Source organism: Dermochelys coriacea, chromosome 3 (assembly GCF_009764565.3).
Source record: "Dermochelys coriacea isolate rDerCor1 chromosome 3, rDerCor1.pri.v4, whole genome shotgun sequence".
NCBI classification, from domain to species: Eukaryota; Metazoa; Chordata; order Testudines; family Dermochelyidae; genus Dermochelys; species Dermochelys coriacea.
In genome coordinates this window covers 3662396-3688941 of record NC_050070.1, presented here as the reverse complement: position 1 = coordinate 3688941, position 26546 = coordinate 3662396, and the positions used below count along the sequence as shown (strand labels likewise).

Genomic DNA, 26546 nt, shown 5'->3' with positions numbered 1-26546 from the left:
ATGATGGATAGGCAGAGAGATCTGTCGGCATCGTTAGGATTTTTTTCCCCATGCGTGCAGACGTCAATGGAAATAGAGCCACAGGGAAAGGATTGGTAGGAGAAATGAGACATAAAAGGTGTTACAAGGAGGGGGATGACAATTGTTCTCCTTAGCCTTTGTGGAGAGGAGAAGCAGCAATGGGCTTAAATTACAGCAAGGGCAGTTTGGGTTGGACATTAGGAAAAAATTCCCAGCTGCCAGGGTGGGTAATCACTGGAACAAATTACCTAGAGAGGTTGTGAAAGCTCCATCAGTGAAGCTTTTTAAGAGCAGGTTAGACAAACATCTGTCGGGGTGGTCTATTTATTATTTTGTCCTGCCCTGAGTGCAGGGGACTGGACTAGACAACCTCTCAAGGTCCCTTTCCAGTCCTATGCTTCTCTGATTAGAGTTTTGGAGAAGGAAAGAGCTATAGCAACACGGTACTGATACACCCCTCGGCACCTGCCCTGCGTTGCTGTTCAGAACACACAGGAAGTTAAGACAACAGGGCATGTCAAGTGTTGATCTCTGGGCAGGATGCACGGGTGAGGGCAGGCTGTGCCTGGAGGGCATTCTCTTCCTGGCTGTTGTCACACCTGGGCTGCAGGGGCTGGGTACCGTGTGCAGCATCAGTGCAGGGTCTGATGGAGGAATATCCTGTCCCCATCCACCCATTTCTCCCCCCCCCCCATGGCTCTGTGTTACCAGCTGCAGATGCCTCTCTGCTTATGTAACCACCGGCAGCTCAAGAGGGCTGTAGTGGGCTCACCTGGCTAAGGTGTAATTACATTGTCACCTCGGTGCTGGCAGCTGAGAGGCCAGGAGACGTGTGTGTTGCACCCTGTGATTACAAGGCCGCTTGCCTTGCATTGCGCTAATATCAAAATACACTGTGCGGTACTTACCATGTCACTACTGGGTCGAGCATTCGCGGGTGAGCCAAGAGGGTGCTGTCACACGATAGGTTAATGCTCTGTAATGCAGCCTCCTTTGCAACAAAACACGGGCGGGAAGAGAAGCATCAGACTGGCCAGTGTGAATAAGCGGAGCAATGGTCCATCCGGCACAGAGTCCCACCTTCTTCCCACCATACCAAACAGATCACTGGTCCCTCTGGTTGGTGTCCCACCTCATGCTGTCCCAGAGCTGGTCCATCTTATCCAGTATCCCAGCCTGGAGCAGACCGAGCACCCATCTAGCTTGGCTAGGTTCAGCGGAGACATGACGATGGGTTTCTGAAAGCTCTAATCCCTGGGAGGGAGGGGAATAGTTTAACATGGTACTGGAGGATGTAACTAGGGATCATGATTTGGAATTGGAAAAAGGAAACTCAAGGTAAATATCACAACAATCTTCATTACAGAGAGACTGATGCGTTAGACTGTGGAATAGGCTCCCAGGAGAAATGGTAGAAGGAAGCCCCTTTGCAGGAAACATTTCAAACTAGACCAGATAAGACATGTGCTGTAGAGAACAAGCCTAGGGAAAATGGATTAGATGTTCAAAAGAAAGAAAGGAGAGTAGCAAAATACAGACCCTGCTCTTCAGAAAAGCAGACTTAGACTCCCTTAGGGAACAGATGGGCAGGATCCCCTGGGAGGCTAATATGAGGGGGAAAGGAATCCAGGAGAGCTGGCTGTATTTTAAAGAAGCCTTATTGAGGGTGCAGGAACAAACTATCCCGATGTACAGAAAGAACAACCAGCTTGTCTTAACAGAGAAATCTTCAGTGAGCTTAAACACAAAAAGGAAGCTTTCAAGAAGTGGAAACGTGAACAGATGACTAGGGAGGAGTATAAAATATTGCTCAAGCATGCAGCGGTGTAATCAGGAAGGCCAAATCACACCTGGAGTTGCAGCTAGCAAGAGATGTTAAGAGTAACAAGAAGGGTTTCTACAGGTATGTTAGCAACAAGAAGTAGGTCAGGGAAAGTGTGGGACCCTTACTGAATGGGGGATGCAACCTAGTGGCAGATGATGTGGAAAAAGCTGAAATATTCAATGCTTTTTTTGCCTCGGTCTTCACAGACAAGGTCAGCTCCCAGACCGCTGCACTGGACAGCACAGTATAGGGAAGAGATGAGTAGCCCTTAGTGGTGAAAGAACAGGTTCAGGACTATTTAGAAAAGCTGGGCATGCACAAGTCTATGGGTCCAGATCTATTGCATCCAAGGGTGCTGAGGAAGTTGGCTGATGTGATTGCAGAGCCACTGGCCATTATCTCTGAAAACTCATGGTGAATGGGAGAGGTCCTGGATGATTGGGAAAAGGCAAATATAATGCCCATGTTTAAAAAAGGGAAGAAGGAGAATCCTGGGAACTACAGACTGGTCAGCCTCACCTCAGTCCCTGGAAAAATCATGGAACAGGTCCTCAAGGAATCCATTTTGAAGCACTTGGAGGAAAGGAAGGTGATCAGGAACAGTCACCATGGATTCACCAAGGGCAAGTTATGACCAACCTGATTGCCTTCGATGATGAGATAACTGGCTCTGTGGATAGGGAAAGCGGTGGACGTGCTATATCTTGACTTTAGCAAAGCTTTTGATACAGTCTCCAACAGTATTCTTGCCATCAAGTTAAAGAAATATGGATTGGATGAATGGACTATAAGGTGGATAGAAAACTGTTGGGCTCAACGGGTAGTAATCAACATCTCGATGTCTAGTTGGCAGCCGGTATCAAGCGGAGTGCCCCAGGGGTCACTTCTGGGGCCGGTTTTGTTCAACATCTTCATTAATGATCTGGATGATGGGATGGATTGCACCCTCAGCAAGTTTGCAGATGACACTAAGATGTAGGGAGTGATAAATATGCTGGAGGGTAGAGAGAGGGTCCAGAGGGACCTAGACAAATTGGAGGATTGGACCAAAAGAAATCTGATGAAGTTCAACAAGGACAAGTGCAGAGTCCTGCACTTAGAATGGAAGAATCCCATGCACCATTACAGGCTGGGGACCAACTGGCTAAGCAGCAGTTCTGCAGAAAAGGACCTGGGGATTACAGTGGACGAGAAGCTAGATATGAGTCAGCAGTGTGCCCTTGTTGCCAAGAAGGCTAATGGCATATTGGGCTGCATTAGTAAGAGCGTTGCCAGCAGATCGAGGGAAGTGATTATTCCCCTCTATTTGGCACTGATGAGGCTACACCTGGAATATTGTGTCCAGTTTTGGGCCCCCCACTACAGAAAGGATGTGGACAAATTGGAGAGAGTCCAGCAGAGGGCAACGAAAATTATTAGGGGTCTTGGGCACTTATGAGGAGAGGCTAAGGGAACTAGGGTTATTTAGTCTGCAGAAGAGAAGAGTGAGGGGGAATTTGGTAGCAGCCTTCAACTACCTGAAGTGGGGTTCCAAAGAGGATGGAGCTTGGCTGTTCTCAGTGGTGGCAGATGACAGAACAAGGAGTAATGGTCTCAAGTTGAAGTGGGGGAGGTCTAGGTTGGAAATTAGGGAAAACTATTTCACTAGCAGGGTGGTGAAGTACTGGAATGGGTTACTTAGGGAGGTGGTAGAATCTCCATCCTTAAAGGTTTTTAAGGCCCATCTTGACAAAGCCCTGGCTGGGATGATTTAGTTGGTGTTGGATCTGTTTTGAGCAGGGGGTTGGACTGGATGACCTCCTGAGGTCTCTTCCAACCTTAATCTTCTATGATTCCCCCATCTCAAACATCTATGATCTAGTGTGGTATTCCACTTTCTGCCACATCCAAACAGAGGAACAGTCCATCTGGTTCAGCATCTCACCTTATATATATATATATAGGAACCACCTGTATCCCTCTTTATGCCACTCTGGGTCACATCTGCTGTCCATGAAGTCTGGTATGTTTTCTCTAGCTGTGGCCAATGCCAGGTACTTTAGGACAGAGCATGGGACCCCGCAACACCCATCATCCATCTAGTTGAGTAACACTGAACCATAGGGGGAAATTCTTCTTGACCCACCAAGTCCTGAATTATGAGATTTGCTAGCCTTTCTAACTCTTCTCCTGGCCACTGTAACTTCAGGTATTATGCTAATTTCAATGTCTGATCCTTTGTGTTTTTTAATCCTCCTAAGATATTTGCCTCCATAACATTCGACAGCTGTAAATTTCACAGGTTAATTATATGCAGCACGAAAGCCTGCTTCCTCTCCCTTGGTTTGAAAATGCTTGCCTGTAATTTGATGCAGTGACCCTTGCCTTTGCATTCTGGGGTTGGATGAATAGGAGTCACTGACTGGCCTTCGCTGAGCCGTTCGGTATTTAACGTGCTATTATATAGGGGAGACACGGGCATGAGGGAAAGTCATTCTTTTGTCTGTGTTTGTGTGCGTCCATCAGATGAACCTGCCATTCTGGAGGCAGAAGACCTGGACCGGAAAGCCAGGCGGCTCAGAGGAGGCCTCGACCCAGACACCATTTCTCTGGCTTCGGTCACAGCCGTTACCACCAACGTGTCGAATAAGAGGTGAGGGATGGAATTTGAGCCAATACGAGACAGGAAGTGACATCACACGGCCCACAGTCCAGATGCGCACACTGCCTGCGTTCGGTGGGGTGATGAGCCAGGGTTGTTACCGCGATGGCTCTTTAAAGACCTGCCTGAGATCTTGCCACTTACAGAAGGCAAAACTCTGGGCGGGGGGAGGGAGGAGGTTTCATATCGCTTAGATCCAGAGACAGAGAGAGGCGGGAAGAGGCTCAATAGCTTTGCAAATATTTTGTCAAGGTCTCCACATTTGCAGCAGCCAGAATACGCTGCTCATCTCTTTGTTTTATCACCATTGATTTTTCTCCTCCCTTTCCAAGGTCAAAGCCTGACATTAAAATGGAGCCCAGTGCTGGCCGGCCAATGGATTACCAAGTAAGTGGGGCTGCTGTGACCCCTTTCCTATCCTCCACATGCTCCTGGGGCTAGAGGCTGGTGGGGGGAGAAGAATGCCCTGGTGGGGAGATTAAAAGAGGGAGGGAGAGGAAGAGACTCCCTGCGAACATTTGGGGGAACCTCCAAACTCAGCCATCTGCCTCACCGCTCTCAGGCCGGTTGGGAAGTTTATTGTGCACGGGCTCGAAAACGGTGCAGGCCAGTGCCTAAGGAAAGGCTGAGGATGTGCAGGCCAGACATTTTCCAGAAGGGAAGAGAAGACTCATTCGGGCAGCTTGGGAGAGGGTCCTTTGCTTAGGGGGAGGGGCCGAAAAGGGCTGACATCTACATGAGCCCATGTTTCCATCTTCCCCTTGTTTCAGGTAGAGGGCGGCAATGCCTGGCTATCCATGTATGGACTGCAGCACTTCACCTACCCACCTAGGGGTCTGGTCATTCTGAATGACCCTTCTGAAACAGCCTGGGGAGGGTACCTCATTCCAGGGAGTACTGGGGAAGTCTGGCTGTTGACTGCTCTCACTCCGCATGCCCGCGACCATTCCTGTTTTGAGCAGATGTTGTAATTATTGATTGGCTGGATTGTATTCATGGCCCTTTGCAAATACCATGCAACTGCCTAGAGAGCCCTAAAACATCTAGATCACAGCTGGTCAGGAGAAAGGGACACGAGTGACTCGCTCGGCCACAGGTGGACTTGTTGAGCATTCCACCAAATGGGAGCATGTCCCAGGAACGCATCGCCAGCAGATTGCCAGTCCCACGCAGGAGCAGCAGCCCAAATGAAATTAGGCAAATACAATGGAGATATAAACTGAAATGCTTTGACTATAAACTAAACCGGACTGTGAGGCTAACGGGGAGCCAGTGTAGCTCAGTCATTAATGGCGTAATGGAAGTGTCATGGGGTAGAGGGGAAATGCAGCCTGTGGGTAAATTCTGAACCAGTCACAGGCAAGAGATGGAAAGAGCGGTCAGGCCAGCTGGGAGATCATTGTGGTCCTGCAAGGGCAAGGGAGATGCGGCGTAGTCTGGAATGGAGAAGATCACGAGGGTGTGGAGACGTGACTTAGTCTAGAATAGCTCATCTCTGAGGTGTAGAAGAACTGGCAATGACAAAACACAGACGGGGGCACATGCGGCTTGTTTGCTAACCCTCGGTAGATCCATTTTCCATAACAAACTGGCTTTTGCTGAACGCCTAAAAATTGTAGGAAATCAATTACATTTGAGAACCACAGTCTGAAACAGTGCTTCTGAAAGATGCAGGTAACAGTCAAAATATGACAGATAGGACGGGGAGAGAGGAGGAGAAATTGTTAATCTGGGAGGCTGCTAATTAGGTGGGGCACAGAGGTGGTCTCAGTCCAGTTCTCGCTGGGCGGGTGGCCATTTCATACAGACCCAGCCATCATTGTCAGCTGAGAGTCTCAGGGCTTGTCTATGCACAGATGTTGTATCAGTTTCACTAATGGTATGAACTGACATAGGTCAACTGGTGCAACTATGTGGGGTACCCTAAACCAGTGTGTCCCAGGTATGAACCAGTGGAGAGTGTCCACATGCAAAACTGCACTGGCCGAACTAAATCAGTTTAACTTCACTCCATTAGTGAAAAGAGAGCAACTTCATGACCCAAGCCTCAGAGGACAGGCCCTGGCCTAAATAAGCTCATGTCCACTCCAGGCCCAGGGCGTGAGGACATCAGCAGCATTGGGGTAGGGAAGCTGACCCTTCCTGGGGTCTCAGGCTGTCGCTCTGGCACCTCCCCACCAGCACTGATCTCGCGTCGGCAGACGAATGCAGGCCGGTGGGTACCGCGGAGAAGCAACGAACCCAGTTCTCACAGGGGTGGGTGTCCCTATCTCCCCTCCCCAGGTGAGCATCACAGTCATCGAGGCCCGGCAGCTGGTGGGGCTGAACATGGACCCCGTGGTATGCGTGGAGGTGGGGGAAGAGAAGAAATATACATCCATGAAGGAGTCAACTAACTGCCCCTACTACAATGAGGTGAGCTGGCCTCTCTCCAGACCTGGCTCCGGGCTCGGTGTGCCGAGACACACACCTGTAGGCGGATGTAGAGACTAGACTGAGGTGGTTTTTTGCCTTCTCAGGTCAGGGTTCGCAAAAGATAAAGGTGGGATCTAGCCATTGATAGTCACAGGATGCCTCAGGGTATTGCACTGGACTTGGAGAACTGCTGCCTTGCTGCCTAACATGCCAAATACTTGGGATTAAATGCCCCTCCGGTACTGCTCTACGGGCCTGGTGGGACTAGCTGCCTGGGGCAGGAGAGACCGTGGGACCTGCCCCACGTTCCAGCAGAACGCTGGATCTTCAAAGCTTGCTTGGCTGTGGTCTTTCCATGTGAATGAGGCAGTACCTGACCCAGGGTCCGTCCACTTTGAACATACGTGTCCTTGTGTTCGGGTTGGGTCTGTGAGTGCCCGGGACATGGGCAGTCAGGCCAGTGGTTGGAGCAGGAGTCGATAGCCAAGAATCAGAGCCCAGGCTCAGGATCCTATCAAGGGCAGTCAGGACCAAAGGTCAGAGCAGGGTCAAACCTGAGGCTGGGAGTAGCGCAAGAGTTTGCGGTCAGGTTCCAGGCCAGGGTCGACACCAAGGGTCAGAGTTCAAGTCAGGTTTCAGGGTCCAGGTCAGGAGACAAAGTTCAAATCGAGCCTGAAGCCAGTTCAGGAGTAGGACTGGTCCTGGCATATACAGGAGATCCACACGGTTGCATGGACACATCTTGGACCGCCCCTTGGGTTTATATAGGGCAGGGAGCCAATCAGGAGCCAGGAGGCTGCTGCCTATCACAACTGTTGAGGCAGGACTTCCAGTGGTCTGTGTCCACTGTGAGTCATGGGCAGTGGAGCGCGAGCTAGTTGCGGCTGCCGCTGGGTGATGGCCTGGAGCTGGCTCTTGCCTGGTGGCTCTGCAGCCTTGGGTTCTAGACCCCTGGGGGCCTTACAGCCAGGGCCAGAAATGGAGCAAGGAAAGGGTGAAAACAAGCAGACCGAAGCGCTATCGAAGCCAGGGGCAAATGCTTTGAGCAGCCCGGTCTGTTGACTCTTCCACCCCATCAGGCAGCCTTGTGCAGGCCACCTGTGCTCGTTAGGTCACCCTGAGACTGGTTCTGCTTCCTGACAGGGTCAGGGGGATGGAATTCGGAACCAGATCCGAGCTGCCCCGACTGCACCTGCGCGACTAGGATGAGCGAAAATCCAGGGAAAGCAGCCAATGCCTCGGAGTGCTTTTACAATGAGAGAAAGCGTCTGTTCGCTTGATCTATGTTGAATTTACTGACCCTTGTCCCATTTACCCAGTTTTCATAGCAGATCGTATTTTCCATTCCATTTGACCACAAACACTGCCATTTTCTAAGGTGATTTGGATCTTCCTTCTCCCCCCAACCCCACCTCCCCAGCAACTTCTGTCGCCCGGAGCCAGTCCCATGCAATGGTTGTCTCTGGTAACAAGGGCTGGTCGTTGGCAGCCATTTTGATGTTGCCTCCAAAAGGCACACACCTTTGTTCTCCCTCCCTTACGGCTTCCCTTTCCTTTGCAGTACTTCGTCTTTGATTTCCACGTGCCCCCAGATGTCATGTTCGATAAAGTCATCAAACTGTCGGTAAGCGTGCATGAGCGTGTGCGCGTGTGTGTGCAGCCTCTTCACTGCCCTTTCAGAGTATGGGTGGAAAGAGCCCGTTTCACCTGCCGGTGGCATTTGCAGGTGGAAAGTGAGGGAAGGAGCTGGGGGATGCTGCTGTCAGCCACTGTGTAAGCTTCCCTGAGCGAGAGCTTTGCCGGTGTCCCTCTCTCCTGTCCCACAGCCCCCTCTGCTAGTCCAGGGCCCTCCGTTATTCCAGGCCTTGGTACGCCCACACAGGGCTCGCTTGTAGACTAGAGCACATGCTGCAATTCCAGTCTCAGCACCTCGCTCCCAGCCCATTCACCTGAGCCCCATCCTGCTGTTCCAGTCCGGTCACACGCCGCTCTGCTAATGCACCTCCATGCTGATCCCCAGCTTCCTTCTGCTATTCAGGTCCTTGGCAGAGACGCCAGGTTTCACCGTGTGTGGGCCCATGCTCAAGAGAGACTAAGAGAACCCTCCCCCATGCACCCATCTCGTTCATGACGTTCCCAGATCTGGGAGGCTGAATCCGCCCTCTGGGACCTGCTGCCCCACTCCCCACATGGCTGGGCTTGGGGGCGGTGCAGTAGCTCAGCGCGTACTGACTCGCTTGTGCCTTTGTTGATCGAAAGGTCATCCACTCTAAGAACCTCTTGCGCAGTGGGACCTTAGTGGGCTCCTTCAAAATGGATGTTGGGACCGTTTACACGCAGCCTGGTACGTAGCAGTGGCTTGGGGGGGTGGTTCATGCCTTGGGAAACATCTGTGCTCAAACCCCACTTCGTTAACAGAGGGGTTGGCCTCTCTGTGGGTCAGTTGAAATGGAGAGAAGGGGGTGGGGGCTTAAGGTGTTATCAGCGCTTGTTTGGGATGGCTGCCGTGCTCACAAAGGATGTGCCGACAAAACCTTCGGGCCGTTCCCATCCCATGGTATGTTTGGTTTATGCCACGTCAGTGACCGAAGAAGCTGATTGATAGGCCTGTCAAGGAAATGTCTGCCCATCTGCATTCTCCCCTCAGTGTGTTTGCACACACGCAACAGAAATGTTACTATTGGGACTTATGTGGCCCGTCCCTCCAGCTGGCAAGGCAGGGTGGTGATGCTTCTTGGGGCTATATACCTTGTCTCTGATATCCTGGGACTGCCATGGCTACAACAGCACTGCATACAGGGCTTAGCGATGTTTTATTGTGAAAACAAGCAGAAGTTTATTTAACAAAGAACAAAGATTCAAATAATCGCAGGTAGGTAGAAGTATTGGAAACAATTTGTGACATCTAAACCAAAATCATAATACACCTTCTAGAGTCTAGACTTAACTAACAAGACACCGTCTTCTCTATAATACTTAGTCCTGCCTTGAATGCAGGGGACTGGACTAGATGACCTCTCAAGGTCCCTTCCAGTTCTATGATTCTCTAAGGACGTTTAGCTCACTCAAAATCTTTCTCCCGCTCTTTTTCTGCCAGGTTGGCTGTGATCCCTTTTTACGCTCTCAGCTTATCTCCTAGGGGAAGGAAGCCATGTGTCCCCTTGTATTCTCCTGATGTACCTGACTAATTCTGTAATTCTCCTGTTGTGTCTTCCTTCCTGTAAGCTTTGAGATCTCTTGTCTCCACAGTCTTGATAAGCTGATGGCTCTGTATGCAAAGAGTCTTGTCGTAAGATACAACATACACAATGGTCAGCCAAGGAGGGAGAAGTGTCTCCTAACCCTGCCTGAACAGAAACTGTTTGTCACCTTCAGCTGACCTGCCTTAACTCACCTACCTTAAGAACATAGTTTTCAGTACAGATACTTAACCGATTAAATAGGATCCTTACGTACGTTCCCTGATGATTAGCGTAGCTCTGGCTGTTGGTAGGGACCTCACATTCCACCCTTTGGTCCATTATTATGTAGACATCAGATCCAGGGGATCCCTATAAATCCCTATGTACCCCTTATGCCTTTTGCCAGTTGGCATCAAGTGGTCCTGGATCCCAGGGCTTATCTAGACCCATGGTTCACAGTGGGCTTGCCTTGGAAGGAGATAAATCATAGCTAACACATTTAAGAAACCTCTAAAAAGGGCCTAAATTTACTTTTTTTTTCTATACAGAATAATGGTGCAATTTTTAAGGTGCAAAATGTCACAATATGCCAAAGGTTGTATCCCATTGGAAAAGGCTCCACACTTATAGGGACTTGATTTTCCTTTAGGCCATGGCCCTTTCACTCTGTTCTGGCACTGCCTCGCTTTACAAAATAGTGGACCACCACCCTGCCTCTTGTCCAGAACTGAATCTCACCCATCCGGCACCATTGCCGATGCGAAACTGGGGAGAAATGTCACATTTGGGGTGGGGTAAGAGGGAAACCTGTTTGTGGCAGATTGATTTTTTTTTTTTTTTTAAACTGACAGCCACTTTGGCGTGTTAGTGGTTGTCCTGGCTGAGCTGGATTGGTAGGCAGAGTGCAGGTGAAACAATCAAAAGGGTGTGAAAAAATGCAGTTGATAAAGTCACCCCACGGTTTATCTATGGGTTTCACCTCCACTGAGAAGCTATGGGCACTACACAAAACCCGATATAGTTTTCAAAATATATAGGCATTTGGGGTGGGCTCAGAAGAGCTTCAGAGAATGGGCAGCTAGTATTTTACAGGCTAAATCACTGGGATTTTCCCCTTTGAGAAAGATTTTGAGCATAAAAAGCATGGAGTGCCATCTGTATTCCTCACACTCATGGGAGCTGAGACATGCACTCCCCTGAACTTTCTTTCGGTGACTGACTTTCCCTGCCTCCTGGCTTCCAGAGCATCAGTTCTACCACAAATGGGCCATCCTGTCCGACCCCGAGGACATCACAGCCGGCTTGAAAGGGTACCTGAAGTGTGACATCGCTGTGGTGGGGAAAGGGGACAACATAAAGACCCCGCACAAAGCCAACGAGACAGACGAGGATGACATCGAGGGGTGAGGCAGCATGGAACCGGGTTCACCACTCTGGAATTAGCCACCTCCAAACATTTGCCGTCTCTCACAGCTCAGGGACCATCGTTGTGCCACAGATCCATGTGGGGTAGATTGATGGGTTTCAGTGATTTGTAACAGGTCTTCAACTGCCAGGTTTCCAGTCCAGCCCAGGGCGGTCATGACTGACAGCCAAGTTGGCGTCTGTTGGCAAAACACTTTTGAGAGGTCTCGGTCTAGTACCTGCATTGTTAAACCACTGCTCCAGCAGGCCACGTTGTGGGCAGACTCAGCAAAGATGCCAAAGACTGTATGGGCCAGGGAGGCTGTCTTCTCCTCTAGAAAAGGGGGTTGCTCTAGCTTCTGCCAGGTAGAGCCAGCAGCAACTATGGCTGGGTTCAATATCTAGGGGTTCCTTTTCAACAATACAACACAGAACCAGCTTGAGCCCCCACCCAGTGACCTGGGAAATTTACACACCACCCCTGGGCACCTGAGAGGCAATACTTCCCCACTTGCAAGCACAGAGTCTGAGTATAGAAAAGAAACTTTGAATGAAAGGAGAAAAGTCACCCGACATTAATTAGGGAAAATGCCACAAGTGGGATTCATAAACATAAAACTGTGAGCAGGACGCCCTCTCCCCCCCCCCCAGAGTGCATGGGGCCGGGCCTTCCACCCCAAGTTCTTGAGTTCTACAGCCAATAGTTCCTTTACTATGCCCCCCTCACCACACCCCACTCACAGTGGTTGTCCTTGGCCAGTGAGCACCCGGGGCTCAGAGGTGCATGTGGGTGAGTTCCTGGCAGCCTGGCCACCTCGCCAGCTGCTCATTCACTGTCCGACCATCAGTCACCTTCTGCTGCCACCTGCCTCTCTGCTGTGACCTTTGCACATTCATCTCTTAATGATTATCAGCTCTGTGCAGGCTGGGCAGAAACACTGCCCCATCGCCAGTGATGTCAGCTCCCATTTGAGCACTTTAACATAACAAAAGGCTCCCAAGGAAACCTATTTAGCTTTATTTTTTAACAGTGGGTAGAAACAGCTTAAATCAGACCAAGGACGTTTAGGGGGGAATCCCCACATCCTCTCTGAAACACTTGTCCCCACCCCTCTTACTTTCACGGGGGTCTGGCATTTGAGCCCCTGGCTTAGTAAGTTCCTTTCAGCGGAGGGTGACCTCTCAGTCGGGACAAGCTCAGCACAGTTCTGCTCCCCTTTAGTCATACAAGGAAGATAACAACATTGATAACAGCATTTCACTATCCCTGCACTCAGTACTAAAGGGATTTGTAACCCAACATCAGCCAAAGCTGATCACTTGGAGCTACGCAGCTCCTGTCTGCTGGATATGCAGGCAGAGTAGGTGTGTTCATGTAAATACAGTTTGCTCCTAAAGTCTTTCTCCCTCCAGAACTAGCCGTCGGAGGGGGACTTCATTCAGACCCTGCTTAAACTCATTGTCAGGGCACTGCAGGGAAGCTGTCCTGCCACTCCCCTTGCTGGCCTGGGTCTGTGAAGGACACAGAGGTGGGAAGCCTGCAGAGGGGTTGATGCAGAGCACTGAAAATCCCTACAAAATACTCAGGAGAAAAGTCCATGAGGTTCAAAACTTAGTTCACCCCACAGTGATAGACCAATGAAATGGCTCGAGTGGTGCCTGGGGCCTTTAAAGCCAAACCTCGGGTCCCTGTCTGGTTACCTAGCATCCCCCTGGTTATACAACACCCCTGGCAACCAGGCTAGAAGGGATGTCCCACGCCATTTGCTGCAACCGCCCCAGGCTTTATTCTGGCCCCATCTGACATCCCTGAGGTTGCAGGGGGGTGACTGAGGGTGCAATCTGGCCCATTTTTAGCCAGAAGATAGCGCTGTCCACTGATGTAGCCAGGAAGTTTCCCCCACCCACATAGTGTGGTTGTGGGGCTGGAGCAGCATTCTGGCACTTTTGCCACACAGAGGATTCCGTTTTGTTCTCAAAATGGCATCCTCCGTTCAGCGTGATGGTCGCACTACATGGAAGACGCCATTTGGTTGAGCAAAATGGCGTCGTCTGCTTGGTGCGTGGGAGTTCGCACTGGCGGGGGCGTTCCGTTCGTTCCCCATTCAGGACTACACCCATTTAAGCGACTTATCCCTGGACAGATCTCAGGGTGGAAATAAATAGCAAGACCAGAGACCATATAGATGAGAACCCGTTCATGAGATCCAGCCCATTGGTCACATGCATTGCAAGACCAGATCCATGGGGAGCCCTCCGTAAAATGGCCAGTCTCCATGCCGAATCAGGAGGGTTGGCAGAGATGTAGCAATGAAGCCAACTTGGCTCCAGACGTGGTCACTCATCTATGTTCTTCTTCAGTGCCGAAGGGAGACACAGAGCGTGCAGGAGAAGCTGCGCCCACTTCTGAAAGTCTTGCCCCCCCAGAGTCGGTCCCTCAGCCATAGCACAACTAGCCAACTCCTCCCCTTGGGCCCAGTGACCCCCTCCAGCCCTGTCTGTCTGTGTCCACGTTGCAGGAACCTGCTTCTTCCAGATGGCATCCCTCCAGAGCGGCAGTGGGCCCGTTTCTACATCAAGATCTACCGCGCGGAGGGGCTGCCCCGCATGAACACCAGCCTCATGGCCAACGTGAAGAAGGCATTCATCGGGGAGAACAAGGATCTGGTGGACCCCTACGTCCAGGTGCTGTTTGCAGGGCAGAAGGTAAGCGGGTTATTTGCTGAGCCGTGGCACTGGGAGATGCCCTGGGAAAGGCAATCACTGGGCAAAGCTTCTCTGTTTGCCACGTTCCTCTGTTGTGTCCAAACAACATGAACAATTTTGTTGAGCGCTTTGCAATAGCCACCAGTCGCAGGAAGGTCCCATTGCATATGCTGGGAGGAGAGAATCATTGGCTCAGTGCATGGTCCATTGGTTACCACCGGCAGGGGCAACAGGTGAAGGCAGCCTGTTGGTCATTAGCCTAGGCCACTCCACCATCCTTCTCCCGCTCTTCCCGTCTGGCAGGGGAAAACGTCAGTGCAAAAGAGCAGCTATGAGCCCCTGTGGAACGAGCAGATCATCTTCACGGAGATGTTTCCCCCTCTGTGCAAGCGGCTCAAGGTTCAGATCCGGGACTCAGACAAGGTCAACGACATGGCCATCGGCACCCATTTCATCGACCTGCGCAAGATCTCCAACGAAGGGGACAAAGGTAAAGCCCGGAGGCTGATCCTCCATCCCGCTGGAAAAGGCCGACATGACGGCATAGGCGCCACTTACCTCCCCCTTCGGCCTAGAGATTAGTGAACCTGGGTGCCTGGTCTGAGAGACTTCGCTTCAGAAAGTGCTGCACACCCATCTTCTGCAAATCGGGCCCTTGTAAGACATCTCCAGCTGGGCCCCGAAGCCCACTAGTCACTTCCACGAGTTCTGCCACAGGCAGGTGCAAATCTGATACGCTCCCACCTTGTTGTTGTTCTTTGTATTACCGTAGCACCTGTGAACCCCAATCAGTGCTAGGCATTGTACAAACACAGAACAAAAAGTCCACCCTGCCCCAAAGAACTGCCCAGCTAAGTGTAAGATGACAGATGGCAGACGGAGACAGATAGGTGGGGGAGCACAAGGAAACGGTGAGGTGATATTGGTCAGCATGATGATAGGCAGTAGTATTTGTGCATCGGCAGCCTGTGCTCACACACACACTTCTGGGCACACATGAAGGCACGCACTGGTGCAATTGTGCACATTCACACAGTCCTCCATGCCCATGCCACTCAGGTGAGGCCATGTCCTGGTGTTTGCACTGCCCTCACCCCGTTCACCTGGCGTGTTCTCTTTGCTGCAGGCTTCCTGCCCACCTTCGGCCCAGCCTGGGTGAACATGTATGGCTCCACCCGGAACTACACCCTGATGGATGAGCACCAGGACCTGAACGAGGGCCTGGGCGAGGGCGTCTCCTTCCGTGCCCGGCTGCTCCTCAGCCTCGCCGTGGAGATCCTGGACACCAGCAACCCGGAGATCACCAGCTCCACAGAGGTGCAAGTGGAGCAGGCCACACCGGTCGCAGACGTGAGTCAACCCCGCCATTTCCCTAGCCAGCTCCCGTGCCACATCTTGCAAGTTGATGGTCAGGTTGCTTCACCCCTCCGAGGCCTGTTCATCCCTTGTCTCTCAGTGCAGCGAGCATGGGGCAGGGGCAGTCTGCCCCTATTGGGATGGCCACCAACAGGAAAAGTTAGTGCCAGCCAGGGCGCGGTTTCTGGGATCTGGAGACATCTGTTCTGTTAGAAACAGGTCACCAGAGACCCTTGTTTCGCACCGGCAACCAAATAGCCCTCATGTGATGACAGCTATCGGTCTGCCCTGCCCCCACCACCACCTCTTGGCGGAGACTGAACCCGTGACCAAGCGGTGAAAGGCTCCGTATCTCGAGGTGGACGACATTTTTCGACAAACATTTTTTTCGGCAAAAAAATAAAAATAGAGAGATTTGGCAACCCCAAAACATTGTGCCATTTTGTGTTGATTTCACTGAATGGTTCATTGAGGGAGAAAAAAACTAAGAACAAATTCTGAAAAATGGCATCCTTTTGTTTCAGCCTTTTTGAAATGAAACATTTCCATTTTTCAGCTCAGAATGCCTTTTGGTTTCAAAGTTTCCTTTATTTCTTTTTTGTAAATCAAAAACCTTGAAAAATGTTCCAAATCAAAACCAAACCGGTTTGTGGGACCTGAAGCATTTGGAATTTTTACCTTTCCAGTCCTGAAAAGTTTCCAAAAATGTTCATTTTTGGTCCGATCCAAAATGATTTTTTTTAAATTGCAAACAAACTGAGAAGCCTGTTACTCATCCAGCTCTGTCCTTATAACCAATCCCAGCATGGCCCTGAAGTCCTAAGAGAGACTAAGCTACCCTCTCTCAACCAGAGGGGTGCTCCACAGATCAAGATTAAGGTACATTAGTAGTGCAGCTTAGGTTGCTACTGCTCATGCTGTGAATAAACACAGGCCTTCAGTCTGTAGGCCTGTGAATCTGGCATCTTTTATTGGCAATAAAGTCCACTGGAAACCAACAAAGCTGCCTCCCCAGAACTGATAGCTACTGTGGGTACCAAAACGCATTGCCAGTCGGCAGGCTTCCCAACTGCTAAGTGGGAATGGGACCTTGTAGTCCCATCAGCCAGTCTCTACTGCCCCCATGTTAACAGCCTGTACTTCCTCCTGCAGAACTGCACTGGCAAAATGGAAGAGTTCTTTCTCTTCGGAGCCTTCCTGGAAGCGACCATGATTGACAGGAAGATCGGGGACAAACCCATCAACTTTGAGGTCACAATAGGTTGGTATTTTTGTGAAATGGGTTTCAGTTAATGGAGTTGATGAAATCCCAGGAAATGGCCGTCGCCCAGGATGCAGTATCGAGGGCCAAAGGAATCCCAGCTGGCAGACGTAGGGTCTGTCTACACTGCAATCAGAGGTGAAACTGCAGCACGTGTAGACGTACCTGAGCTAGTTTTGTCTGGCTAGCTCCAGTAACTATAGCGGTGAAATCATGGCAGCACGGGCTGTGCAAGTCCACCTGAGACCCTAACTATGTATGTAAGTGGCTAGTGGTCTCTGCTGCCCCAGCTTCGCTGCTATTGCTGTTGGAAGTAGCTCCATCCAAACTAGCTCAGGCAGGTCTACACATGCTGTGGCGGTGTAGACGGACCAGAAGTCATTAAGCTCAAGGTGTGATGGCTCCTGTTTTTAGCTCTGGAGAACTTGGTGCAATCCATCCTGGTGTTAAATAAATACCAAGGAGGGAGAGAAGATGTTCAGGGGTCCGGGATATGAGCCCCGGTCAGTGTTCACAGTCGTTGAACCTCCCTGACCTCCCCCAGGATCCCTGGGGGGGGGGGAATTCCTCCCCATCCTAAATCAGTGGTGACTGATGGAGCCTGGGGCAAGTCCCACCCACAGTGGGCTGCGAGGGTAAGGGTTTTCTTTCGCCGGCCTCTTCCCAAGGCAACTACGGGAACCAGATTGATGGCACGGCCAAGCCCACCCTGAAGAAGAAGAAGAAGGAGGGCGGGGACGGCAAGCAGGAGGACTCTGAGCTGCTCCAGCACTCGAGCGAGGACGAAGCCGATGATGACGGGGAGCTGGTCTCTGTCTCCTCGACTCAGCCAATGAAGCCCCTGATCACAGACAGGCAAGTGTGCCGGGCTGGTCATTGGGACGGGGTGTTGCTGAAGGTTGGGAGGGAAGATAAAAGAGGGGGGACCCTTGTGGTGTGTAATTAGATCAAACAGAATTTGGGGTCTCCTGCCTTCCAGGCAGTTTGGAAGCAGAGTGTCTGGGCTCTTCCCGCCCTGCTGGCTTCATTAGGGTACAATACAATGCAGTGTAGAGTGAGTTTGGTGCTTCAAACTGAGAAGAGGATACTGCCTTCCAAGCCATCAGCAGGGTTACAGGACAACAGGTTAGGCCCTCCAGGCAGAAAAGCTGGTGGAGCTCCAGGCAGCTTTGAAGGGTCCCTTCTGATCTGTGCTCCAGCCCGCAGCCGAGACAGGCCAGCTGCGGGTGTTTGACTGCAGTGGAGACAAGCCCAGAGAGACTAATTGACTGGTCCAGGGAATCTCTGCTGGAGCAGAGAACTGAACCCAAATCTCCCGAGACTCAAGCTAGCACTCTAACCACTGGGAAGTCCTTCCTCCCTTAGTCTAAGTCTTCTCTGCCTTGTCTATTCTCTGTCCACACTCGTACCTTGAGAGCTTGAGAACAGGTGAAGTTTTTGATCTGACAGTACTTAACCATTGGAACAATTTGCCAAAGGTTGGGTGGATTCTCTGTCACTGGCAAATTTTCAATGAAGATTGGATGATTTTCTGAAAGATCTGCTGTAGTTTAAACAGGAATAACTGTGGGGCAGCTCTCTGGCCGATGCTATGCAGGAGGTCAGACCAGATGATTACAATGGTCCAGTTTTGGTGCTCACAATTCAAGAAGGATGTTGATAAACTGGAGAGGGATCACAGAAGAGCCACGTGAATATTTAAAGGAATAGAAAACCTGCCTTACAGTGATAGGTTGAGCTCCTTGAGTCTAGTTAGCTTAGCAGTGAGAAAGTTAGGGGGTGACTTGATCCCACACTATAAGTATCTACATGGGGAACAAATATTTAATCATGGGCTCTTCAGTCTAGCAGAGAAAGGTCTAACAGGATCCAATGGCTGGAAGTTGAAGCTAGACAAATTCAGATGGGAAGGCATAGATGCGTGACAGTGACGCTAATTATCAATTTACCAAGGATCGTGCTGGATTCTCCGTCACTGACAAGTTTTTAATTAAGATCGGATGTTTCTCTAAAAGCTCTGCTCTAGGAATTATTCTGGGGCCGGTCTCTGGCCTGAGTCATACAGGAGATCAGACCAGATGATCACAATGGTCCCTTCTGGCCTTGGGATCTATGAACCAATGGATGAGGCTATTTGCAAGCGAGCAACCAGCAATTTCCTTCTGCTCAGGGCAGCTGTCTGATCCTGGGGCCTGGCCCAAAGCCCCCTGAAGTTTATGGGAGTCTTTCCGTTGACTTCAGTGGGTTTGGAAGAGGCTTCCAGCGCTTAGTGTGACCTCCGCTCCATCCGCCGTGCTCTCCTTGGTGGGCTCCATGAAGCCTGTGCGGGATCAGCGCCCTCATGCTGTCAGGACACCAGCAGTGCCCTCCCAGGTGCACTCACGCTCTGATGTATCCTTCCTTCCCTTCCCTGCAGGAACTACTTCCACTTGCCTTACTTCGAGAAGAAGCCCTGCATCTACATCAAGAGCTGGTGGCAGGACCAAAGACGGAGACTCTACAATGCCAACATCATGGACAAGATCGCGGACAAGTTGGTCAGTCCGAGGATGGGGTAGGGCTCCCAGGGGACTAGGAGCCCAGGGGGGCAGCAGACACCACACCTAGTTCCCCTGCATTGACACCTGTGTCCACACCCTGCAGCTGCATGACCACTGCTCATGGTGCATGAATGGTCCCATCGCAGGGACCATGCTGGTGAACCCAGCCGCATAGGGAGCCAAAGCCTGGGACCCTGGTGTCCAGAAGGATATGGGGGGCAGCCCCAGTTACAGCTCGAAGCTGAGGAGAGCAAAAAGCTCCAGAGACTGGCCTCATTAGCTTAATGGTGAGGGATCCCCAAAGAGATCTCAGAAGCCCTACCCAAGGAGGCATGAAGTCGCTGGGGAAAGCCCCAGAGAAGGCCCAGAACTGGTCTCCTCTGACTGTGTGAGCTAGCAGCACCGAGCCGGCCCCAGTCCTTGCCAGCTACACCTGGCTGGCTGGCTTACTGAACAGGGCACCCCGACTCCCCAGCCCCGGCCCAGAAGAGAGAGGGGAAGGGGCTTCTCGCTCCCAACGTGGCTCTCCCCAGGGGAGCTGCAGTTCCGTCCTGCCCCCAGTGACACGTGGCCTCCTTCTCTCCTCACCGTTCCAGGAGGAGGGGCTCAATGACGTGCAGGAGATGATGAAGACGGAGAAGCCACACCCTGAGCGCCGGCTCCGAGGGGTCCTGGAGGAGCTGAGCAGCGGATGCTTGTGAGTTGGAAGTGAGAAGGGAAAGAGGCAGAGGCCCAGCCAGAGACACGGCGGAAAGTCTCAAGGACTCAGTCACCAGGGCTCTGTGAGAGTTACAGCCTCATGTGGAGGGCAGCCCCTGCCATGCCACCCCCAGCAGCATGAGCCAATAAGCCAGTTGCCCATTAGCTGTATTGCAGGGAGTCTGGTGGGTGGCTAGGCGATCTACCTGCTGCAGAGATCCTTGGCAGGGAGCGGGGATCCTGCTGGAGGCATCCTGGTCTGTCCCTACTGAGTGAAATTCACCCTGAACATTGCCAGTGCACGACATCCATCCCTCTTATGCCCATCCCACGCCCTCAGCTGCTATCTCTCCTCTCCTGAGCCCCATATGACTGCCGATGTTGTGTCTCTCTCCCCCGCCAGCCGCTTTGTGACCCTCGCCAACAAAGACCAGAGCCTCTCCGTCCGGACCCGACTGGACCGAGAGCGGCTCAAATCCTGCATGCGGGAGCTGGTAAGAGCATCTGGCGGGTGGGGCAGGGTGAAAGGTAAGCAAGGGGTGGGGGGACTCTGGGCGCTGCCAATGGGATATGGAGCCCAGCACCCAAGTGGGAAATCTGTAACTGTGGGTGGTGTTCAGTGAGATGGGACTGGCAGCCCAGCGACCCACCACTGCTTCTGGCTTCCCTGGCCCTTGCTCAGCAGCCTCCAGGACCATACGGAGTATGGGAACTGTGCTCCCCCAGTGAACAGGTGAGAGACTTGCCCTGTCAATTCCCAGGCTGTCCCTAATCACTGTATAGAGGTCTCCAGGGCTGCCAATCCAGCCCTTTTCACTAGGGCGACCTTCTCTGTACCTTGGCTTAGCTCCTCCCTGCATCTGACAGGTGTTAACAAATTTACTGCCTGTGAAGTCGGCATCGCCATCCCCTTATTATAGATGGGAAAAGTGAGGCACCATCCTTCCACCCCTCCTCACTGCATGCAGACCTGCCCTGTCTTTTTCCCTTCTCTCTGGTTCCTTTACCACTCACTCACCTTATGCCCTTGGCACTGGACACTGTACCCGCAGGAGAACATGGGCCAGCAAGCCAAGACCCTGCGGTCGCAGGTGAAGAAGAACACAATGAGGGACAAGCTGAAGCTGGTGCAGAACTTCCTGCAAAAGCTCCGCTTCCTGGCAGACGAGGTGAGCAGGAACCATCTCTCCACACTGACCCTGGGCATGAGCCTGGCTGGCCCCCGGGGGAAGGAAACAAGCAGCCTCTGTGGGTGGCTGTTGCTTTGTGCATCAATCCTAGGCTGAGGGCCAGGGAAACCGGCATACTGAGGCTTTATAAGCCTGTATGGGGCAAAGGTGCCCCACAGCCCAGTACACTCCAGGTGGATTCTGCTTCTCCTCAAAGGTGTCCGTGTTCTGCTCTCAGTTAAGTTCATTAAGTCCAAAGCAGATTGCAAAGAGTATCTCATTAAACTGAGTGACTGGGCAAGAAAATAGCAGATGAAATTCAATGTTGATAAATGCAAAGGAATGCACATTAGAAAACATAATCCCAACTCTACATATTAAATGATGGGGTCTAAATTAGCTGTTACTGCTCAAGGAAGATCTTGGAGACATTGTGGACAGTTCTCTAAAAACATCCATTCAATGTGCAGCACAGCCAAAAAAGTGAACATAATGTTGGGAATCATTAGGAAAGGGACAGATAATAAGACAGAAAGTATCATGTTGCCTCTATATAAATCCATGGTACACCGACATCTTGAATACTTCGTGCAGATGTGGTCGCCCCCATCTCAAAAAAGATATATTGGAATTGGAAAAGGTTCAGAAAAGGGCCACTAAAATGATTAGGGGTATGGAACAGCTTCTGTATGAGGAGAGATTAGTAAAACTGGGACTTTTCATCTTGGAAAAGAGATGACTAAGGGAGGTCTATAAAATCATGACTGGTGTGGAGAAAGTAGATAAGTGATATTTACTCCTGCTCAGAACACAAGAACTCTGGGTCACCAAATGAAATGAATAGGCAGCAGGTTTAAAACAAGCAAAAGACAGTATTTCTTCACACAACACACAGTCTACCTGTGTAGCTGTTTGCCAGAGGTTGCTATGAAGGCCAAGACTATAACAGGGTTCCAAAGAGAACTAGATAAGTTCATGGAGGATAGGTCCATCAATGGCTATTAGCCAGGATGGGCAGGGATGGTGTCCCTTGCCTCTGTTTGCCAGAAGCTGGGAATGGGTGACAGGGGATGGATCACTTGGTGATTCCCTATTCTGTTCATTCCCTCTGGGACACCTGGCACTGGCCACTGTCGCCAGACAGGATACTGGGCTAGATGGACCTTTGGTCTGACTCAGTATGGCCGTTCTTATGTTCTTATGATACCCACGCTGGTGTCTGGGCCTCGTTGACTTTCCTACTGTACACAAGTGCATTGGTTGATTTGAATGGGCAGGTAGCAACGGCTGGGTCTTCTGCAGGGATTGAACTTGGAACCTCTGCAGGTAAATGCATGAGCTGCTAGCACCTGAGCTATTAGCCTCCAGGAAGTTCTTCATATGTACCAGCTGCTAGAGAGAGGGACAAAGAGCCATACAGTGTTAACGTGGGTTACACGCAGCCAATTCTGCCCTCTGATAGGCTTGGCCCGAAGGGGGAGAATTGGTGGGGAGGCTGGTGGCTGAATGGGGGCTGGGAGCTATTGAACAGAGTGGAGCTCAGGAGGGGACTCAGAGAGTGCAGGGAGTGGTGCTGTGAAAACGGGGATGATGTTAATAACTCTCATAAATCACCAGCCTGGAACAGGGCTGAAGGTCTGTCGTAAATCGGCCAGCGGAGGCAGCCTGGTCCCTGCTCCTGACAGCATGAGACTCCACCCAGGAGAGGGGCTGTAGCAGCCCTATGTAGGAGAGCTCACCGGGAATTTTCCATTCAAATATTTTTCAATGGAAAATGCAGCTTCCACCAAACCAACATTTTCCCTGGGAAAATTCCCGTTATGCAGAATTGTTTCACGGGGAGTCAAAACATTTCGGTTTGTTGGTGCCTCATGGGAGTTCTAATTTTGGTGCCTTGTGTTCCCGTTCTCCTCTATGGACCAGGCTCCCTGGGTGGAGTATATTTCCCATGATGCATCACAGTGCCCCCTCTGGTTGAGGTGTCAGAGTTCCGTGGCTGCAGTGTATCATGGGAAATGTAGTCTGGCCAGGGAGCTCAGCCGACAGAGAAGAATGTGATTGAATTACATCTGGTGCCCACAATTCAGGAAGGATGTGGATAAACTGGACAATTTTTAAATCGAGATTGGATGTTGTCCTAAAAAATCTGTTCTGGGGATTACTATGGGGCAGGTCTCTGGCCTGTGTCATATGGGAGGTCAGACTCGCTGATCACAATGGTCTGTTCTGGCCTTGATCTTTCTGAATCTATGAACTCCCCTGAGGCTCTCGGCAGAGGCAATTCATTATCAACCAAGCCAATAAAAACGGTACGTTCGGACATTTCCAAATTAAAATGTCAATTTGGGGCAAAAACAAAGGATGGAATATTGGAATGTCCCATGGGATGGAAACTCTATTTTCCTCCCAGCTTTACTATACACACAGTGTGCTGCTGGGGGCACAGCCAGAGAGTTAAAGCTCCTTGAGGCCTCACCGCGGCGTGAGATCTGTGCGCTGCCCCTGTAATGATGCTGGTTCTGGTGGGACCCAACTGAGAGTGCCAATTCAGGACAAATTGCTTAAAGCAGGGCAGTTACAGCCCAAGGCTGGGGTTTCTGTGCACACCAAGGCAAACCAAATCCGTCAAACAGAGAAGACTTTGGTCTCACCCCATTGGCTAACCACAAATCAAACAAGCAATTCCCTTAGACACTCCAGTTTCCCAGTATCACCACCAGAGCCACTCGTTATGGGGACAGATGGTTATGAAAACCAATACCCCAGTAAAAGAGAAAAGGTTCTCTCGATCCCAAAGGACCAAGCCCCAGACCCAGGTCAATAAACAAATCAGATCTTACCCACAAATCACGCTGTTGCCAATCCATTAGAATCAAAAATCTAAAGGTTAATTCATAAAAGGAAAAAGATATAGATGAGAGCTAGAATTGATTAAATGGAATCAATGACATACAGTAATGGCAAAGTTCTTGGTTCAGGCTTGTAGCAGTGGTGGAATAAACTGCAGGTTCAAATCAAGTCTCTGGAGAACATCCCCAGCTGGGAGGGTCATTCAGTCCTTCCTTCAAAGCTTCAGTGTAGCAAAGTCCCTCCAGAGGTATGAAGCAGGATTGAAGACAAGAAGGAGGAGCTGCAGCAGCTTTTTATAATCTCTTGCCACGTGGCGTCTCTTTCTTTGTCCCAAGGACAAGCTGCCCCTCACACGGCCTGGAAACACCTCAGAGTTCTGTCCCTAGGCAGGTCCCTGCCTGCCTCGCTGCGTCCCAAGGCGTGTCTGCCTTCTCTCAACGGGTCAGTTGTGTCGCTGATGGTCCTTAATGGGCCATCAAGCAGGCTAGGCAGAGCTGAGGCCAACTTGTTTGGGGTATCGCCCAGAAGCACAGCACAAGTTTGAACTACAGACAGTATAGAGTCAATACTTATAACTCTAAATACAAAAATGATACATGCCCAGAGATAGCATAATCAGAACCAGACAACCATAACCTTGTTTTAGACACCTTATTTGACCCCTTTATACAAGATTTGGTGCCACTACAGGGACTTGGTTGCAACAATGATCTATATGGTCCCAGATTATGTCAATAACGTCACAGCACCCCTCTGCTAATGACCCTGAGGACCTGTCAGGCCCCCCGAAATTAACTCAGGGCAGTTACATGGCCTGGATGCTCTGTACGAGGCCAGACTGGGTGATCACCATGGTCCCGTCTGGCCTGGGAATCTATGAATCCACAAGGGGAGGCTTAAAACCGTCCCTAAAGAAGGGAGTGGGGGACCCTATGGTGAGTGAGCCCGGGGAGACACTAGACAAGTCCATCCCCTGGAGCCGCAGGCAGTGTCAGGAATGAGATGGGAGCAGGGTGCCCGGCTACGCCCGCCAAGTTAAGCGGGGCCTTTTTGGGGTCTGCAGCCACAGCACAGCATCCCCGACATCTTCCTCTGGATGATGAGCAACGGCAAGCGCATCGCCTATGCCCGCATCCCCTCCAAGGACATCCTGTACTCCATTGTGGATGAGGAGACCGGCAAGGACTGTGCCAAAGTGAAGACCGTCTTCCTGAGGGTAACCACCCTGCGCTCGGATGGGGCCACCACGGCCCACGCAAGACAGGGGGGATGGAGAGAGAAAGAGGAGGAAGAGGGGCGGGTGAAGAGAGGCAGGGGAGGTGCATGGAGGCTGGGGGAAGGGCAGGAAGGAGCCGAGGGTCAGGTACTGGGTGCTGCTGCAGGTGAGGTACCAATATCTGAGCTGTAAGAGTGGGAGGCCTCCTGCTAGGTTACACGCAACAGGGGGAGGTGGGGAAGATAATGAAAAATGCCAGGTGGCTCTGAGCCCACAGGGCAGGAGGTGAGTGCTGGTTGGACAGCGCGGTGGGTCTGACCCCGTAGGGCAGGAGGGGGGTCTGACTCCATAGGGCAGGAGGTGGAGAATGGGGCTGAATGGCACGGTGGATCTGACCCCATAGGGCAGGAGGGGGGTCTGACTTCATAGGGCAGGAGGTGGAGAGTGGGCTGAATGGCGCGGTGGGTCTGACTCCCTAGGGCAGGAGGTGGAGAATGGGGCTGAATGGTGCCTTGGGTCTGACCCCATAGGGCAGGAGGTGGGTCTGAGCCCATAGGGCAGGACGTGGGTCTGGTCTGGTCTGGCGTGCCCTGTGCCCCAGCTGAAGCTCTCTCCCTGTGGCCAGCTGCCCGGGAAGAGGGGCTTCGGGCCGGCCGGCTGGACGGTGCAGGCCAAGATGGAGATCTACCTGTGGCTGGGCCTCAACAAGCAGTGCAAGGACTTCCTGAGCGGCCTGCCCTGCGGCTTCGAGGAGAAGAAAGCCAGCAAGGGCTTTGGCCTCCAGCCCTTCCCACCCATCAGCCTCCTCTACACGAGTAAGAGCTGCCCGCTCTCCCTCTGCTCCCTTGGGTCCTGCTCCTGGGGACCCATGCTGGGCAAGGGCTGCCGGCTGCTGCCGGCTGGGCTAGACCCTGGAGTCACTCCCAGGGCCACGGGGGATTGACGGCAGCCTGGTGTGGGGAGCCATGCTGCCCCACAGGAAGCCTGCGGGGAGACTGTCCTGGTGCCCTTCCTGCCCCACATGGCCCGTCCCTACTGAGCCAATCAGCCATGGGTCAGGAGAGGCCACAGTGCGGGCTCTGCACCGAACGCCTGCCGCAGCCGGTTCTGTGCAGCAGAAATCTGCAAGGCAGCCCCAGCACGCTGCCCGTCCCGCATGCACCACTCCATCCGGAGCAGCCCTAGCCCAGAGACGGAAACCGCCCCGGTCCCAGGGAAGTTTGGATCCATGTTGTGCATCTCTCCCCGGTGTCCATGCTAA

At 51.7% G+C, this 26546-nt stretch overlaps 1 protein-coding gene across 3 annotated transcripts in view; it reads left to right on the top strand.

The window, feature by feature from the left end:
- Positions 1–26546, top strand: part of OTOF (otoferlin) — a 217812-nt gene that overhangs the window by 142980 nt on the left and 48286 nt on the right. For all 3 annotated transcript variants that reach the window (XM_038396681.2, XM_043510006.1, XM_043510007.1), the window contains exons 7-23: positions 4352–4478; positions 4820–4874; positions 6771–6902; positions 8464–8526; positions 9162–9246; positions 11328–11487; positions 14008–14194; positions 14498–14684; positions 15321–15544; positions 16703–16811; positions 17480–17666; positions 19228–19348; positions 19948–20048; positions 20454–20544; positions 21103–21219; positions 25133–25285; positions 25911–26100. In XM_038396681.2, the coding sequence (XP_038252609.1) occupies positions 4352–4478; positions 4820–4874; positions 6771–6902; positions 8464–8526; positions 9162–9246; positions 11328–11487; positions 14008–14194; positions 14498–14684; positions 15321–15544; positions 16703–16811; positions 17480–17666; positions 19228–19348; positions 19948–20048; positions 20454–20544; positions 21103–21219; positions 25133–25285; positions 25911–26100 (2289 nt within the window). The remainder of the gene's footprint in view (positions 1–4351; positions 4479–4819; positions 4875–6770; positions 6903–8463; positions 8527–9161; positions 9247–11327; positions 11488–14007; positions 14195–14497; positions 14685–15320; positions 15545–16702; positions 16812–17479; positions 17667–19227; positions 19349–19947; positions 20049–20453; positions 20545–21102; positions 21220–25132; positions 25286–25910; positions 26101–26546) is intronic.